This window comes from Aspergillus tanneri (genome assembly GCF_003426965.1).
Source record: "Aspergillus tanneri strain NIH1004 chromosome Unknown AapTan_1_pilon_pilon_pilon, whole genome shotgun sequence".
Taxonomy (NCBI): Eukaryota; Fungi; Ascomycota; class Eurotiomycetes; order Eurotiales; family Aspergillaceae; genus Aspergillus; species Aspergillus tanneri.
The window spans coordinates 24,761-43,260 of record NW_022984628.1 but is presented as its reverse complement, the minus strand read 5'-3'; the positions used below and the strand labels follow the sequence as shown (position 1 = coordinate 43,260).

Here is an 18,500-nt window from a genome sequence, read left to right as displayed (position 1 = left end):
AAATCCCTAATATCTTTTGTACCAGACCAGAGTCTTTTATGGGATGAAACTCCTTTAATTTCTTCTTAGTAGCATCTAGATTATTTGGATCTTTACTAAAGACTAAGATATCATCCACATATAAGGCTATAATAACCCCGCGGTTATTAATAAAGACTCCTGGGTCTGCCGTGCTTTGCTTGAATCTAATAGATGTGATAAATTCTTTAACCTTTTAGTTCCAAAGGTATGCAGATTACTTTAGCCTATACAAGGATTATAAGAGCTCGCAAACATTATTTGGATTATAGGATTTTGGATTAATTCCTTCTGGGATCTTTATGTAGAGTTCCTTGTCCACTTTTAATCCAACAAAGGCGTTTGTGGCGTCCAGCAAGTGAGCTTTTAGATTATATATTGCAGCTAGTGTAAATAAGATCTGCAAGCTCTCCAATTGTACCACTGGTGCAAATATCTCTTTAAAGTCTAATCCTTCTTGTTGGGAGAAGCCTCAAGCAACAAGGCATGCCTTGAATCGATCCATATATCTGTCCGCAGAGTATTTGACATTAAATACCCATTTAGTAGAGATAACCTTTTAGTTAACTGGTTTCTTAACATATCTCCATGTTCCGAAGCGGATTAAGTTGCTTAATTCGGTCCGGATTACTTCTTTCCATTGGGGTCCATGTACAGGATCAGATATTGCTTCCTGGTAGGTCTTCGGGATTGGAATCTGTCCGTCGAACTTGCTATTAGCCTTGGCTTTGGTTCTGAAAGCAAACTCATTGTTGTCACCAAGATGAAGCTCTAGCGCTACAACTAGATTTGCAACTTCATGGATTCGCTGCAGTTCTGCAGTGGATATGCGTGGAGAAGGCTCTTTTGCTGCCTCCCTCTCTTCTCTGCGCTTCTGGGCTCGTGGTTTCCGCCCATATATTGCCTCTGTCTGATTGGATTCGATTGCCGCTTGCGAAGGCTTTCGAATTCTGCTTGGTCTGCGCAAATCAGAGGTGTTTTCGGGGTTGGTTGCGACGGCTGCAGTTGCAGTTGTTAAGGGGATTGTTGAATATCTCTCTGCATGTGACCTTCCTGATTTGGTTGGTCAGGTGACATGTTGTGGTCTTCTTTGTCTGCATGTTAACCTTTAACCTCTTCCACCTCTTCAACCTCTTTAACCTCTTCAGCTTCTTCAACCTCATCGACCTGTTGACTATCTTTTGCAGATTCCTTATCTCCTTAATCCTGCTGAACATCTGCATGTCCTTCAGTTATATAAGGTGTCTGGATGTTTCCTAAACTAGGTTGGAGTAGCGGTTGCCCTTCTCTAACTACCTTCTGGTATATTAACTCTTCCCCAATATCTCTGCTTCCTGGTTCTCTGCTGATAAAACCTCTCTTGTCTTCCAGGAAAATGGGGTTTGTTACTCGATGGATTGTCTAATCCTTTCTAGTTATTACCAGGTAATGACTCCTGCTTAATTCATAGCTAATAAAGACTCCCTTTATTACTCTTGGTTCAAGCTTATCACCATCCTTTGGCTTCCGGTGAAACCAAACTCTGCAGAATGGGGTTCGAAACTTTGAGATATCTAGTGGGTGGCCATTCCAAAGTTCAAATGGGCTCTTTTTGGTGTCTCTAACCATTGTGGTCCTATTTTATAGGTTGTTTGCCATCTAAATTACATATGGCCAGTATTCCTTTGGAATATCTGCTCCAATTAGCATTGCCTGCACCATCTCCAATAACAGCCTATTCAACCTCTCTGCAACTCCATTTTGTGGAGGTGTATCTGGCTTAATAAACTCTAATTAAATCCCCAGCTTTCTTGCCCATGGCTTTAATGCATGAAATTCCTTTGCATTGTCTGTGCGTATTACTAGGAGCTTGACTCCTTTCTCCCGCTCTGCCTGAGCTAACCATGCTTCTAGAGTCTCCTGGACAGTCTCTGCCTTTCGATCCTTGGTTAAATATACCCATGAATACCGTGTGTGGTTATTAGTAAGTAAAAAAATAGTATCTCTATCCCTTGTTGTATTTGGTTTTACTATATGGCCCCCAAAAGTCCATATAAACTTGTTTCAGCGGTCTAGAAGCTCTCGGAACCTCTCCATGGTTCTGCTTCTTTGTACTCTTTGCCTGTATACATGTCTTACATGTTCTTAAGTGTTCTACAGCTTCCTTTTTTTTAGTAGTAAGGCCCATTCTCTTTACCATCTTTTTAAATCTTGTCTTTCCTGGGTGGCCAAATTGTTGGTGAAGTAGTTCCCAATCTACCTACTTTTACCAATCTTACAGATTCTCCCTCTCCGAGTTCTTCTGCATCTGTGGCTAATACATTCTTGCTTTCTACCCATCCTAGGTAGCTTGTTCGGCCAATATTGTATCCAGTTGCAAACAACATTCTCTGTGCCTTGCTTGCGGAAGAATCGGTATCCCTTCTCGGTATGCTCGTTCCAAATGCGGTCTGCATATAAAGCTTGTGTTAAAAGCAGGGTTTCCTTCATCCCAGGCACGTACAATGCGTTTAAAATCCTTGCCACTTTTCCACTGCTTAGTAGTATCTTCATTGTGCTTCTGCCAGTAATCTTTATAGATTTCCCAGCTGTTCCCAAGCTGCCTGTATATCTCTGATCCAATGACTTAAATAGATTAATTTTTCCGCTGCAGGTTCTTGTTGCTCCACTGTCATAATAGGGTCTTGCTCCCCTTTGCTCGGTACGCTTCTTCAAGCACATATTTAAACTGGTTGCTAATCCGTTTGTTTAATTGCACTCTGTGTACGCTTCCATATATTCGGCAGGCACTATCTTTTGTGGAATTGCTTTTATTCCCACTTGAATCACTGTCGGTATCCGATTTCTTATCCGCGGTCCTTGCCTTTCCTTTTTGCTTTGGGCGTCCTCGATGGCTCCCGCGGTCTTTGGCCTTGCCGCGGCCCTTCCGGGATTCCTTCTTTTCCCGGGAATTGCTCTGCTCTCGGTCCTTTTTAGAGCTCTGCAATCTCTTGCAAAATAGCCCTTCTTTCCGCAATTAAAGCATTCCATTTGCTTAATCTGGTTGGCGAATTCCTTAGCTGCCTTACTGGTATCTGCAGTCTTTTTCCCGGCTTTCCTTTTGTTGGAGTCTTAATAGCATCATTCCTCGATCTATTTTTCCACTGGTAATAATAGAATCCACCATGGACTTATACTCCTGAGGTAAACCATCTAAGAAGATATTTAATAAGACCAACTTATTAAATCCTATTAAATTATTACTAATATCCTTCAGGTCTGCATTCCATGCTTCCAACTGTTAAAGTGATTTCTCCAAGTTTATAAAGGGGTCCTTTTTCCATCTTAGAACCTTCCGCAAGGCTCCCAGCCTATCCACTTTATTTTGTTGACTATAGAATTTAACTAGGTATCTCCATACCTTTCCAACATCTTTAAAGTTTTGGACTGCAAGTTTATCTTCCTTTTCCAGTGCTGTTTTAATATAGTGCCGTGCTTTTGCATTTGTAATACTCTAATTGGTATCCTCTAGCAGTTCCTTAATAGCTTTAGGATTATCTCTCCACTTATTGGTTAGATCTACTATCTTCCAGCAATTCTGCATCTTTAGGAAGTTTATTATCTCTGACTTCCAGCTTTGATAATTACTCTAATTAAGTTTTTTAATTCCACACGCCACTAGTTTCACCTCCTTGGTGGTTTCAAGCTTTGGAATCACTCTCCGCTAACCTTCTTGGCCTCCCTGGCCATTTCCACTTGTTCCGGCCATTTTAACTGCTAGTTCCGCTTGCAGTTGTTCACTAGGATCTCTATCCCCTTCAGGCGTTTCCTTGCCTGGCACGTCTGGCACGTCTGGCTCTCCTAGCTCAGTTGCCTCGCTGAGTTCAATTCTATATTCTTCGGATCCACCAGGATTCCCTCGCTCAGTTTCCCTGCTGGCTTTAATCCAAGATCCTTGCTCAGTCTGTTCCTGCTCACTAGAATTCCCTTGCTCAGCTGCCTCGCTGACTTCTATTCTAGACTCTTGCTCAGACTCTTCAGGTTCCTCTTCTTCTAAGAATTCACCTGGTAGTGAGATCGCCACGGGATCCTCACTCGATGCGGCGCTCGGTTCGGTACTTGGTCCCTTAGTATTCTCCCGGCTTGATATAAATTGTCCTGTCCGGGGATCCCGAGCCCTCTCTGACATCTATCGATCTTTGATTGTCCTTTCGTCGATCGTTCCGTTCGGCGCTAAGGAGGCGTGGTAATATTACCCAACTCCGACTAGTAGGTAGGTTGATCGGTCCTAGCCACTGTCCTGGACGTTGAGGATACTGTTAGGAGCGCTCGGAAGCGCGATAGCTAGATCCTTAGCTAAGATGCTTAGTCAGGTGCGAAGTGTTTATATTCGCACCCGCGGGCCTGAACTCTTGAAGGCCAGCGATTAGTTCTGCAATATACGTGGCTCTATCTTCTCTCCTATATAGACACTCCCTTTCGCACCGTAGCGCCCCATTCAGCTCGTTACCGACCCCCACGCATAACAGTTCTAATCGCTCACCCCAACGGTAACCCGCTGAAAGGAGCACTATGGCACCTCGACGCGTGCAGCGTGCTGGCTCCCAAGTCACCCGAAACACCGAGAATTCTGTCAACCCCGTCTCAGAGAATACCGCATCTATCCAAGCACAACCTGATGCTTCGATGAATCCGGGCCCAGCTGAAGAAACAGTTGAGGAAACAGCTGTGTTGCAAGGCGATAGCCCTCGAAAAGGGCTACTGGGTCCACAACAACAAACGATTCTTCATCGGATAATGAATTTGCCGAACTCCGGGACCAGATACGCCAACAAAAGCAGGAACTCAAGAGATTACGCATGGAAAATAAAAGGAGGGCATTGCAAGAGCTTATCGATTATGAGAAACGCATCCAAGAAAACCGAAGTGCAACAATTTCGCGGCCAGAATCCAATATAAGCACACCCGACCATGGAATACCACAAGAAACCGCACCCCAGCCTATGCCAGAGCCCACGCACGCATTGAAACCGCCAGCACCCCCAGCACATGTCTCGGAATACATGGGAAAGAACATGCAGGAATATCAGACATTTATCGCACGCATGGAAACCCATTTCGAACGAAATCGCTACTACTTTACTAATGATACGACGAAAGTGGTGGAAGGTACGGCACATCTATGCGCAACATTTATCCGCCTATGGAGGCAACACGAGGAGGAAGTCGCCGATAAACCTACCTGGGAGGACTTTCGCAAATTTCTACTACGCCAATTAAACGACCCTGTTAACCTGCGAAGAGATGCGAGCCAACGCTACCATGACGCCAGACAACAGGATCACCAAAACGTGCGGGAATTCGCAGCTTACCTTAACCAATGGGAAGTTCAGCTCCCAGAAGCATACACAGAAAATCAACGAAAGGATCACCTCCGGACAAGAGTCAAGCAAGACCTGCGACATGAAGCGCTTAAATACCCCAACGAACCAGAGACATATGAAGGCTATATCGCCCACCTCCAAACAATTGAAGATTCCATACCGGGTCGACGCAAGGAAATATCGCAAGCGAAGAATAGGAGAAGCCAACACAGCTTAGCTATGCGCACCGGACGACGACCCCAGGCAACACGGAAAGACAACAACCTTCCAGTCAACGGGGCCCAGACAAGCCATGGAGAGGCAACAATCGCGCCTTTAGAGGAAACTCTAATAGGTCCCAAGGTCATAAGCGACAGCAGTCGCATAACCCTGATATTGAATGCTATGTCTGCGGAGAAAAGGGACATATTGCGCCTCAATGTCCCAAACGTGCGAGAAGGGACGACAACCAGGCAAAAAAACTAGGTGGCCCAGTGATGCGAGCAGCTGCGGCTCTGGGCCTAGAGGAAGAAAATCCAAAAAGATAATGCCATTGAGACTATGGTTGAGCTGCAAGCACAAGAGCGCACTATTCCAACTTGTGCGTTAATCGACTCGGGGTGTCAAGCCCTTCTTATCAGCCGAAGGTTCGCAGATGCGCACCTCCCGGAGCCTGCAATAGGCCCGCGGAGGATAGTGGCCCTAGATGGTCACCGCATCCGTTGCTACGGACGCTACAGGCTGAGGGCAACCACCCAAGATTGCCACGGTGTTCGTAGAACGATTGAAAGAACATTCGATGTGGTTGATATGGACCATTATGATGCGATTCTAGGATACCCTTGGTTGAGAGAGGCGAACCCAAACGTCGACTGGGAACTAGGAACATGGGAATACCGGAAAATACCTCCGGAGAAAGAAGTCGAGATAATCAACGAAGCAGAGGTGAATCGCACTTTAAGAGAGGGAAAACAAGTCTACGCAGCGTACGTATCCACAACCGAAAATAACCAGGTCGAAATCCGTGTGGGTTCTGCGACAATCGGCGAAGGAGTGCGAATACCCGCAATCTACAAGGAGTTCGAAGATGTCTTTTCGGAGGAAAATGCAGGGATTCTACCTGCGCATGCAGACCACGACCATGCAATTGATATACAACCGGGAAAGGAACCCCATACCGACCAATTTACCCCTTGTCCGAAAGTGAGCTCGCAGTTCTGCGCAGATATATTGAAGCAGCGCTAGAAAAGGGATGGATTCGTCCCTCGAAAAGCCCAGCTGGCGCACCTATTATCTTTGTACCGAAGTCCGACGGAACACTGCGACTCTGTGTGGATTACCGCGGTTTGAACGAGATTACTGTCAAAAATCGTTACCCCTTACCACTTGTTAGCGAGACTATGGATCGCTTGGCTGGCGCTAAGATATATACCAAACTTGACCTGAGAGACGCGTATCACCGCATCCGAATTAAAAAAGGGGATGAATGGAAAACTGCATTTCGCACAAGATATGGTCACTTCGAATACACTGTCATGCCATTCGGGCTAGCCAACGCCCCAGCTACGTTCCAGTCCTATATTAATCGCGCATTAAGCAACCTACTAGACCATTGCTGTGTTGTTTATCTGGATGACATTCTTATATACTCGCAGAGTGAGGAGGAACATGTTGAGCATGTTACCGCAGTTTTGGAGAGACTGCGACAATTCGGGCTATACGCCAAGCTGAGCAAATGCTCATTTCATGTGAAAAGTGTGGAATACCTGGGATTTATCATCACGCCTTCGGGCATTCAGATGGAGGAAAGCCGTGTGGCTACCATCCAGGCTTGGCCGGAGCCAACAACCGTGCGAGAGATCATGATATTCCTGGGATTTGCAAATTTTTTACAGGCGTTTTATTGAGGGTTATTCCCGCATTGCATTGCCGCTGACCCAGCTCACCCGAGGGGAGCAAGGGGGGGAGGAGCAAAAGGCAATGGTTCTTGAACCAGCGCCTTGAGCTGCCTGAGGACGCAAGAGTTGCGTTTAATAAACTAAAAGTGCGTTTTCGAGCGCACCATTGCTATCTCATTATGACCCTAGGAATAGGACCAGGGTAGAGACAGATGCGTCTGGTTTCGCTATAAGTGCGATAATCTCCCAATTACAGGATGATAACGAGTGGCATCCTGTGGCATTTTTCTCACGAAAGATGACCGATTCTGAACGCAGGTATGATACGCATGACCAAGAGTTGTTAGCGATCATTGAAGCATTCAAAGTTTGGCGACATTACCTCGAAGGGAGCGGGGAGCCAATAGTGGTGAAGTCTGACCATGCCAACCTAAGCGGTTTCATGCGGCCCACATTGAAGCGGCTTAATGGACGTCAGGCGAGATGGGTCGAGTTCTGAGCGCGTTCGATTTTCATATTGAGCACCGACCTGGGGTAAAGAACCCTGCAGATGCGCCAAGTAGAAGGCCAGATTATCTGCCGAGCGCAGATGAAGTAAGTGATGCGTCACTGCTTCCCACATTGCGATCAAAGTTGAAATTGGCCATGGGCAAGAGTCATTGGGATGACGCACCCAATGAGTTAAAACCGCATGGGCGGGAATAATGGCGCTGGACACCGAAGGCGGGTCCAAACAATTAAATAAAATGAGCTCTATGCGCATATCTCCATGGGGAGTATGCATGCCCACGTGGATAAGAACGCACCCGTGGATGAGGACTGTGCTGCCGGCGTTACCAGAATTCTAGACACCTGGGTGCCACGGATCTATGTCCGCAAGGTTATTGGATCCGAATCAGCTTACTCCAGCATTGAGGAGTCCATGGTGGACTATTTGTGCAAATTGCACCAAGAGAATCGCGAGGTACGCGATATTAAGCGAAAAGTTGATCGCAAGCTGGGGACTATGGCAGTCCGGCCTGGGGAATTGGCGAAAATGGCCTACTCAGGTACCAAGGTCGCGTTTATGTACCCAGAATTCCTGCGGTAACACATGAAATTATGAAAGCAAATCATGATGATCCTCAGGGAGGACATTTTAGAGGAAAACGCACCTTGGAAGCCGTCGAACGCAAATACTATTGGCATGGTATGCGTGGCGATGTGCTGGATTATGTGAAAACCTGCGATATTTGTCAAAGAATTCAAGTGCATAGACACGCACCTTATGGCAAGCTGGAGCCTTTGCCGGTGCCAGAGCAGCCTGGGGAAGTGCTGACTCTTGATTTTATTACTGACTACCGCCCAGTTCACCAGTATATCTGAGCCCAGGGGGCACAGAGAGTTATGATGCGATATTAGTGGTTGTGGATCCCTAAAAAGTTCGCACTTAATCCTTGAATAAGGATATCTCGGCGCCAGAACTCGCACATTTGTTTATCAAAAGGTGGTACCCATGTTTGGTAATCCAAAGCGATGGGTGTCGGACAGGGGCTCGCTGTTTACCAGTAGCTACTGGTCGACACTGTGCTATTGCCTAGGATCGAAGCGGAAACTGTCTACTGCGTTTCATCCGCAGACAGATGGTCAGACAGAACGCCAAAACCAAACATTGAGTATTACCTGCGAGCCTATGCGAGTTTCTTGCAAGATGATTGGGTTGACTGGCTGCCAATGGCACAAGTTACATATAATGCTGCGATTATTATCCACAAAGACAAGCCCACATGAAGCATTGATGGGCTTCGTCCCTAGCCTGAGAATAATGTCGATCCTGATCCCACTGGCCATGCGCAGCAGCGTTGGAGCGCGCAACACAGCTCAAGGAAAAGCGATCCTTGGTCAAGGATGCGCTTGAAAAGGCGCAAAAGCCATGGCAAGGCAATATAATAAGCGTCGGATCGACAGACAATTCAAGATTGGTGATCAAGTCATGCTACGGGCGAAGAATGTCTCTACAGTGCGACCTAATGCGAAATTAGACCACCGCCAGCTAGGCCCATTTTCCATTATTGATGCATGGGGAAACCAATCGTACAAGCTTCAGCTACCACCAAAATATCGCCGTCTGCATCCCGTTTTCCACGTGTCTTTGTTGGAGCCATACCATGAACGACCGGGTCAATGGAGCCGACCCCCGCCAATACCAATTAATGGCGAAGAGGAGGGGAAGTTGATCAAATTCTGGAGGAAAAACGCGACAAGAGTGGTAACATAAGCTATTTGGTGCGATGGAAGGGCTATCCACCTGATGACGATACCTGGGAACCAAGATCGCACGTCGAAGACACTGAAGCCCTGGACATCTGGCTTACTAATACAGCACCTGTTACCCGACGACGTACGCGCTACATGGCTAAAGGAAAATAGCATTCTATTTAACTAAGACAAGATGGCGCAACGGCCCAATAACACCGACCTCCCACCCAAAGAGACAACTCAACCCTTGAAGGGGAAAGGACCGCATCAACAAAACGACCCAGGCGACTGGGAGTCGCAGGAACGGGAGCCATGGGCGAATGCGATGGAGTGCGTTCAGGGACAGGCACAGATGTACTGCTATCCACGCGTGGTATTCGAGGTTTTCGAACCGCACGTCTATACTCCCTTACCAGCCCAGCCGCCCTCTCCTGCGCAGCAGGGCGACGAGACTGGGGAAGTCCAACAAACGTGCGATGTTCAGTAACCATAGAAACAGCCAAAGGACCAGCGGCAACCTCCGGAGCGACACAAAGGGTGTCGCTGGCCAGTACAATAAACACAGTTTAAACGACCTGGCAAGAAAACACACGCTGACGCAGCATCTCGCTCCAAACGAACAAGGCAACGGTGGCACCAGGACTACCCCCCCTGGGCCAAAGGCAAACCATTCGTATCAACATGGACCGGCGCAGGGGTAGTCTGCACCTGGACGACCGAAGCCGCCGATGGAGACAAAGGGGGCGATGAAACTTTCGCACAAATTAGCAATATTACCTTACATAAACGACCGGACTTACCAGACACGTCCGGAGAGGGCGATTCGACTCCGTCCGGCTCCGCCGAAGCAGGAGAGGATGGAAATCCCTCCCATTCCGGCGAAACCGAGCGGGGCGCAGGTGTGAAAACGACATCGTCTTCAGAGGATGAACGAGGACGAACCCACGGAGAAGGCGACGGCGTCGTGGGCGGATTCTCCCGATGGAGGCGACGAAGCTTTGCGGCGACCATCTGCGAAAACACCCATATTAGTAAGCTCAAAACATGCGAGAAAGCGCTGGAGGAGCCGTTACCCTTATTAGCTGAGGCAGAAGAGTGCGCACGTACCGCAAGAAGTTTGGTGGTTTGAGAAGAGAAGAGGAGAAGAAAAAGAGAAGAGAGAGAGAGGAAGCAAAAAAAGCTCAGCGTCAACAACAGAACTAAGCTCAAACGGGCGAAAAACTGCAGTGAATGAAGCAGAACTGTTGCCATGGAGCGACTACCTGCGAAAACACACCTACACTCACCCAAGCTCCAAGACATCGTACCAAACATCGATCAACCGCACAAACCATTATGGGAAGGACTCAAGGGATTGGAATCTATAACACATTACCCATCATAACGCATATATTCATACTACAGTCTTTAAGGCTTCGAGGGCGAAGCCTCTTGGAGGGGAAGATAGTGTTAGGAGCGCTCGGAAGCGCGATAGCTAGATCCTTAGCTAAGATGCTTAGTCAGGTGCGAAGTGTTTATATTCGCACCCGCGGGCCTGAACTCTTGAAGGCCAGCGATTAGTTCTGCAATATACGTGGCTCTATCTTCTCTCCTATATAGACACTCCCTTTCGCACCGTAGCGCCCCATTCAGCTCGTTACCGACCCCCACGCATAACAGATACACACGTTGATGGATAGCTTCACCTGCGTGCTTAGATAGGGTTTGTAAGCCTATATAAGCTCCCGGGGTGCAAAGGCCTGGTTGTTAAGCAGACGCTGCAAACCCGGGCTCATAACCAATGTTGTGGAACTCAGGGGAAATGGGGCGTAGGGCTATTCCATCAACTACAGGCCAACTAGCCTAATTAGGAAGTAGATGTCATTCAGTGGAAACACCAGGAATCACAGTATCTCAACCAACTGAGTCTCTTGCATTCCTATCTAGGTGCTCACCTCTAGATCTTGGGTGCTCCCCTATCTAAAGGATTCAGGGGTTGAATCGATCGTCAGATACTCCGCACCGCCAAGTCGGGCGGATTATAGTGTTTCCGTAACACAATGGGACGTTATCGATTCAAGTTATTTATCACGTGATTAAAATAAGGGAAATTCCCAGGAATCGGGATATTCCCACTCCCTTCCCGTCTATAAGTTCGGTCCCGTTTCCCGTCCCATTCACGAATAGAAATTAGAGGGAATCCCGATGTAGGGAATGGGATATTAGTGCGTCGCCGTACAGCTTGTTTACTTTACACCGCTACTTCTATGTGTCCTTCCTTCATGTTTGATATTCTCGTTGACGAGCTACCTAGTATTTTCAATAAAGGAATAAGAGATTGGATCACTAGACTGAGCCATAACAAGCAACACCAACAACGATCGAAATAATAAGATCTGTAATGCGATTAGCCAGCGCTCACAAGGCAAAGCACTTAGTACGCGTAATACTTACTGATAATAAACAGTGCATACCACTTCCATTTCCTTGCGCGACGTGCACTATCAATGGCGCGCGAAATTTCTGCATGTGCGACATTCCCAGCGATATCCTTAGCGTCTTGATTAACTTGTTCTACAGTAGGGTCTTGCTGGTGTACAAGCTCCGCCACTTCCTGGTATAGCCGAGCAAGTTCCGGCATATCTTGTTCCATCTTCCGAATCGCAGCAGACCGCTCCAATGCGGCTTTCCTGGCGTTATTGTCCTGTCCAGTTCGGCTACCAGAAACCTAGAAATAGTGTATCAATAAAAGTCCTTACCCTCCACTTCCCATCTATGTCATACCTGGAACATCTGCTCTTGGCCCAGCAAGACATTTTGAACACCCTGATCCACCTCCTCGGGAGAGGCCTCCGGGTTGGCTATCTCGTACCGACGGCGCACTTGCTCTGTCAACCGTTTCCGGAAATCGGACTGAGCCTTTTGGTATTGCTCAATTTCACGACGGATGTTTCGACTTGTGTTATCGATCTGGGTCAGGAGATCACGGAGGTAACGGAAACCATTGTTAATCTCGTCTTTGATGTAATCCAGCGTCTGGCGAGAAACTTGATCCTCCTTCACATTGCTGGAGTCGAACATAGCATTCTGTGCAGCCATAAGCTGCCCCTCACGCTTGGCTTGTAGGTCCGCGACTCCATCATTGATCTCCCTGCACTTGTTCAACAAGGTGGTCGCATCGGCCGGTTGTTGCTGGTCATAAGACCCCATCTCTGTTATACAAAGAAACTATCTAGTTAGTCGCGACCTACTTTATTTGCAGACAAAATAAGCGCACATACCGTAGTTCCCGTTATCCTGGTTACCACTGTAGCCCTGAGACTATATAATGGAAAACGTCAGTGACTGATGCGAAACTTAACTTATAGAGCGAGTAGGGAGAGGGGAATAAGAGGAACGAAGAACGATGGCCAAAGTGTAATGGAACCTACGCTTATTGTGATGTAAAGACTGGATTTTCCAACTCGTTAGATTATAATATTCAACGTGTAACTGCCTGCGAATTGATGAAGCGTCAGGTTGGAGAAGTCACTGGTATAAAGTTCCGGACGGATCGATGACAGTTCGGTTCGTACGGGAAACGAGCCAGGTAGGAATGACCAAAATCGCGCGAAAGGAAGAGAAGGGAGAAATGCCACCGCAATGGCAGGAAGAAGACTAAGAAATTAGAGGGTAGCTGGAATTGGCGGCAGGGGGTCATAGCGGTCTAACCTAATGAATGCAGTTTAGACTTAAACGTGGTCCAGGGCTTCTTCGATTGAATTGATGATGTTCTTACCAGCTATCTAGCTTAGAGTTGATAATAGGAGTCCTAAATGAATCAGCTATTGGAGCAAATGTGCATATCTGGGAAGTATACCAATTGTGACCCCACAAATGCTCAAAATCCTTAAGCATCGGCGGAAAAGATATATACGGGCACATGTTCCTGTTCCCGATCTAAAATTCCTAGAAGTCGCGATTGACTGTCATCCGCAGCCACGCTATCCATGCGAATCTCTAATTCTTTCAACCCATAGCGGGAGATACATCTCTAAGCCTTGTTCTGCTCAGTCGCTCCTTGCCTACCGTGTGGGGGCCGTAGAGGCCATTGGTTGAGGACCGACGCATCCTTCGTGTCATTCCTGGTTCCACAATCTCCATTTGCCCCTCTTTTTGTGCGTGGCTAGTGGCTGACAACTGGGAAGGCACGTACTACCTACCACACTAGCGCAAGGCTTTTGTGTGTACGGCAAGCCATTACGTCCACTCCGCAACAATCAAATTTCTCGCTAAGTTCTCTTACCGCACCTTTAACCGCCTTCCTACTAAATCTAGCTGCATAAAGATAAAGTATATTATGAAGATGTATATCTACTGCGTACAGGTAGGTCTTTTTCTTCTGTTTATCTTTACACTCCCAGGCATTATGGGTCGCAAATCCATTGATCTTGAGCCGTATAAGGCTGATATTCTTAATCTTTATAAAGCAGAAGAAACAGTTAATTTTATTCTTTCTTATCTTAAGGATATGCACAGTATTTAAATCAGTAAGTGTATATTAGAGGCTCGCCTTTAAACATGGGGTGCTTAAAAGCAAGACTGTACAAAAACCTTGGATCCTCGCCTACATGCTCGTATTCAGGTGCTTTTTTTTTTAGGTTGGACTAGAGGAAAAAAGAGCTTCTTTATGCATTGCAAAAGGAAGGCTTTTTACAATAAGTCCCTGTACTCTTCGGAGAGTCCGCACAAAGCTTGGTCTTCTACGACGCGTACATGGTGCTTAACAGCAGTAACTTTAAACAGAGCAGGTTCTGCAAGCGCTTCTTCTTGAGGCAGAAAAAGGAATTATCCAGGGATATGGAAAAGAGCTTTTGCATTGTTATATACACAGTCAGGGTTATATAATTACTCGGTACGAACCTTTTTTAATAAGTATTATAGCTAATATTTTTTTTTTAGTAATCGTCTTTTTTTCTATTTACTGTACAATCCTTCCTGATGCTATTAATCGTCGGAACAAAAATATGCAAAGACAACGAGGAGAATATATTATACCAGGGCCAAACTAGATTTGGTCGGTGGATGGATATCTAAAGCTTGAGTTGTACGGGATTAAAATTTATGCTGCAATTAATGCCTATTCTCGCTATATAATCTGGATTTACTGTGGGATTTCTGCTTATACGGCAGTTAGTGTTCTTCGACAGTATCTTAATACTGTTCAAACTATACAAATTCAGCCGAAGTTAATTTGATCAGATTATGGCTCGGAGATTAATTTTTTTTTAAAGCAGTATATCTCCAACTTCAGCAAGCATATAATCCTACTGTACAAGAGAATAATTGTTGGATCACCGGATTAAGTACAGAGAATTAGAGAATAGAGGCCTGGTGGGGAAAGCTAAGTGAATTAGCTATATACAAATAAAGAGTATGTTTTTTATCCTTTTTTTATAAAAATATACTAATACTTATAGAATGCTCTCCGTGCACTTAAAGAAGAAGGTCTTTTTACAAAGGATTCTATACCTAATTAGATTGCTTTGTACAGTATTTATATGCCTATTATTCGAGCAGAGGTATATAATTTTGTCCAAGTATGGAATATCCATAGAATTCGACGCCAAACAAATCTAAATTCTGTTGCTGGCAAGCCGTACATGCTGTATCACTATCCGGATGAAGATATTTCTAATTATACTACCAGTGCAGAATATACCGTACAGAGACTTCAAAGAGATGTCCAGGAATATGGTACATTTTGCCTAGCTATACAAAACTTCTACTAATAGCATTTAGAGCTTGATTAATATCTTCCTGCAGAAACCTTGCAATTTTGTCGTACACAGCTTCGGGGGATGGGCTTTGACCCTGAAAATGTATTGCCAAATAGACTGGATGCCGATCCAATACTATTTCGTACTAAATATCTGCAGCTACGTGAGGCTATCACCTTGTATATTAATATGCAGTCTAAGCCCGTACTGGGATTACTAAGTTAACCGGTTGGGGCGCTTGACTGGGAGCCTGACATGGCATAGCAAACAAAGTATCTTTTTTATATCTTGTACGGATTCCTATTCTCTCTGTTTCTCTTTTATCTGTACAGACTTATAATTCTCTTTGCAAATGCGGCCACCTTGGTCAAGGTTTGTGGCCTGACCGGTCAGTTATCTAGAAGGTGAAGCATGTCTTGATTGTGGCGCTTTACCTTATTTTAATTATTTAACTAATTCTCCTCCTTCCGTACATCTCATCATTATCTATCTCCCAACATTCTCTTCTTATCCCCGTAATCACAGCGGCAGCCAGTATTTAACTATTATCTAGACGGAGCAGACAGCAACATATCACCGTCCAACCTCGTACAAAGCACAGTGGCATATTATCGTCGGGTATTAATATGGACGATCCAAGAGCATCGAAAACACTAAGTGAAATTGTTAGTATAAAGATTATAAGAAAATAGTCAATGCTAACAAAATAAGATAGGATTTAGATCCGAATTACTGCGCGTACGGTTGATAATATTAAAGAGTTTATCTCTGAAATCTTTTACCTGCATAATTAAACATCCTCTTTATAGAAAAGAGGAGGAGAGACATTTCACTAGCTACAAAATTAAAGGACGGTAAACGTTTATTAGCTATACACTATCTGGAGTCTAGCAATTGAGGACCTACTTACTTGGTTTGAATATTGTACGTAATGGTAGAGAGACTACAAATCTTCTTGGTAATTAGGCTATCTTGCACCGTACAATATACTTCCTATTAAAAAAGAGGAAGAGAAGGTTAAGTCAAAAAAAAAAACAAGAAAAAAAGGAGAAAGATCCTCTTTTTCTAAGAGAAAGCTCTAAACAGACTTCTACTTTACCTATCTTTTAAAAAAGATCTATTCAATCTTCATCACCAGGTAATTTGTCTTTTTGTACAGAAAAGGATTCGTCTCCAAGTGAGCTGGCTTACGTACAAGAAAGAAGTATGCACTAGGTGAGAAGGATAAGGAGAGATAAAGGAATATGCCCTTTTTTTAAAAATAAGGTATTTATATGTACAGCCTTAGGCAGAAAAAATATAGTAATGTTTTGTACAGAATTTTAAGACCTCCAAATTCTCTCACTTTCTACATAATCCCACTACAATTACTACCTCTACCACCTTTACCCCCTTTTTACCCCCACCAGAATGTCGTACGTACATAAAACTTGGCGAGATATTAAACTTAGCATAATAAGTGTTTCTTTAAATTTTTATAATAATCGGACAAGATTTTGTTGGCTAATTTTAATGCTTTATATAGGTTTAATAATAACAACCGTCGCTGTCCCCCCTCCCCCTCCAGCTTTACATTGGATGGCTGGTTTCACATATGTACGAGAGCCTGCCTGCTGGACAGAATCCAGTCTTGCCAACAGCCAGTCCAATCTCTTGGCCAACTACGTACATACTGATATAGGTCAGCAGCTGCTGGCCCTTCCAGGGCAAGACATTTATTTATCCGCGGCAGGATAACTCCTTGTTATCTTATGCAGCATCGTCCGTCGTATATTAATGCCTTGCTTATTCAATCCCGTGGGCGGACACTGCCAGTGCCTTGTGAGAGATGCCGCACTCCACAAGGTATGCGTCTATTTACCAAATGTTGCTATGTACCAGGTGTATTCAGTGGTACATGCGCCAACTGCAAATGGCCGGATCTGGCTGCCCGCTGTACTATACGGGATAAGCTCTGGCGGTCCGTAGCATATCCACTGGATAGACTACAAGAGCGGGCTGTTGGCCTGGGTACTGGAGGAGAGCATCAGCAGGCAATCGGTTCCTCTCAGCAGCATCCAATTAATTTGGACGCTGAAGAAGATAAACAGGAGAATCCGATTACTCTATCAGACAACAAGGAGGAGAAGGGTAGACTGCGGCAAAACCGCGGTTTTGGGTATCATAGTCAAAACCACAACCGCAGATTTGCGGTTTTGGATATCACTTTGAAAACCGCAACCGCAACCGCAGATTTGTGGTTTAACCACGGTTACCCATGGATAACCGCATGAAAACCGCACTAGCATAACTCTCGCTTCTTTAACCAATTCTAGCATATCAGGTGACACTTATGCAGCTTACATACTCTTGTTTTTAATTTGAAAATACACCTGTTCTGGTTAATACAGTGAGCCCGGTTAACCTCTCAGGCCAATTGTTCTTATTGTCCCTACTGTCCCTATTGCCCCTATTGGTTGTAGCTCCTCTAACGTTTTATATACGTGTACCCAGGCAATATGCTCCTGGGAGTGTACGATAATAAGCTATTCCGAAAACTTAAAGACAAGGAATGTGTTGCAGGCCACGCCCGTATATTACTCCTATTCGCCTTCGCTGCAATTGGCGCACATGATTGGTCCGCTTATTGCAGTTATATAACCTCTTGTAGTATAAGAACACACAATTCTTCCCCTTTACTTTCTTTATCTTAACGATTCCTCTTTGTTATATCTAGTTATTAGATAGCAAGGCATTTCGCCCCTGTTAAAGTATGTTTGTTTGCCCTAAAAGTTAAATAAAAGCATGTAAAATAATAAAAATATCTAAAGGTCCTCCATAGGATTAGGCACTGGACGAGTCTATATTAGCCAGCTGCAGTACAGATGGTCTAATATAGACACAAGCACCTACTAGGAATCGAACCCAGTACCTCTAGATTACTAGATCTAATGCATTACCACTAGACCATTGGTATATTATAAGTAACCAAGAAGGTACATGGCATTATATCACTGCCGTGAGGTCCTGGCCCGATCGTAGCATCACTATTCACCAAAGTCAGCAAGTAATATTGCTTCCTTGCAACGCATGAGTTATTGTAGCATTAGTTTGCAATGTTGGTTTGTGCAGTTTCTTGCTTATTTTATCTTCTATATTTGGTCGTGGGAGGGCGATAGAGCATGGTAATATATATAGATATCTACTTTACCGCTCACCTTGATCCTTATTCTTAAATAACGAGCCGAATATTGATATATCGCCTCTTATTTTACGTAGCTAGTAAGTGGTGTTTGTCTGAGATTTTA

The 18,500-nt window shown here is 45.1% G+C and overlaps 4 protein-coding genes across 4 annotated transcripts; 2 read left to right on the top strand and 2 right to left on the bottom strand.

Annotated features, from left to right (window-relative positions):
- Positions 1–3,700: 3,700 nt before the first annotated feature.
- On the bottom strand, positions 3,701–4,165 carry ATNIH1004_002092 (uncharacterized protein; the record flags this gene model as incomplete). The annotated part of the gene is made up of 1 exon (XM_033566787.1): positions 3,701–4,165. The coding sequence occupies one exon, from the start codon at positions 4,163–4,165 to the stop codon at positions 3,701–3,703; it is 465 nt and encodes a 154-aa protein (XP_033428782.1).
- A 3,841-nt stretch (positions 4,166–8,006) lies between these two features.
- On the top strand, positions 8,007–8,327 carry ATNIH1004_002091 (uncharacterized protein; the record flags this gene model as incomplete). Its single annotated transcript, XM_033566786.1, has 1 exon — positions 8,007–8,327. One exon carries the CDS (start codon positions 8,007–8,009, stop codon positions 8,325–8,327), a length of 321 nt encoding a protein of 106 aa, XP_033428781.1.
- Positions 8,328–9,668: 1,341 nt separating this feature from the next.
- Positions 9,669–10,604, top strand: ATNIH1004_002090 (uncharacterized protein; the record flags this gene model as incomplete). Its single annotated transcript, XM_033566785.1, has 2 exons — positions 9,669–9,946; positions 10,100–10,604. 2 exons carry the CDS (start codon positions 9,669–9,671, stop codon positions 10,602–10,604), a joined length of 783 nt encoding a protein of 260 aa, XP_033428780.1.
- A 1,196-nt stretch (positions 10,605–11,800) lies between these two features.
- Positions 11,801–13,545, bottom strand: SSO2_1 (Plasma membrane t-SNARE, secretory vesicle fusion; the record flags this gene model as incomplete). The annotated part of the gene is made up of 7 exons (XM_033566784.1): positions 11,801–11,850; positions 11,909–12,182; positions 12,239–12,666; positions 12,736–12,775; positions 12,886–12,904; positions 13,233–13,265; positions 13,523–13,545. 7 exons carry the CDS (start codon positions 13,543–13,545, stop codon positions 11,801–11,803), a joined length of 867 nt encoding a protein of 288 aa, XP_033428779.1.
- Positions 13,546–18,500: the final 4,955 nt, after the last annotated feature.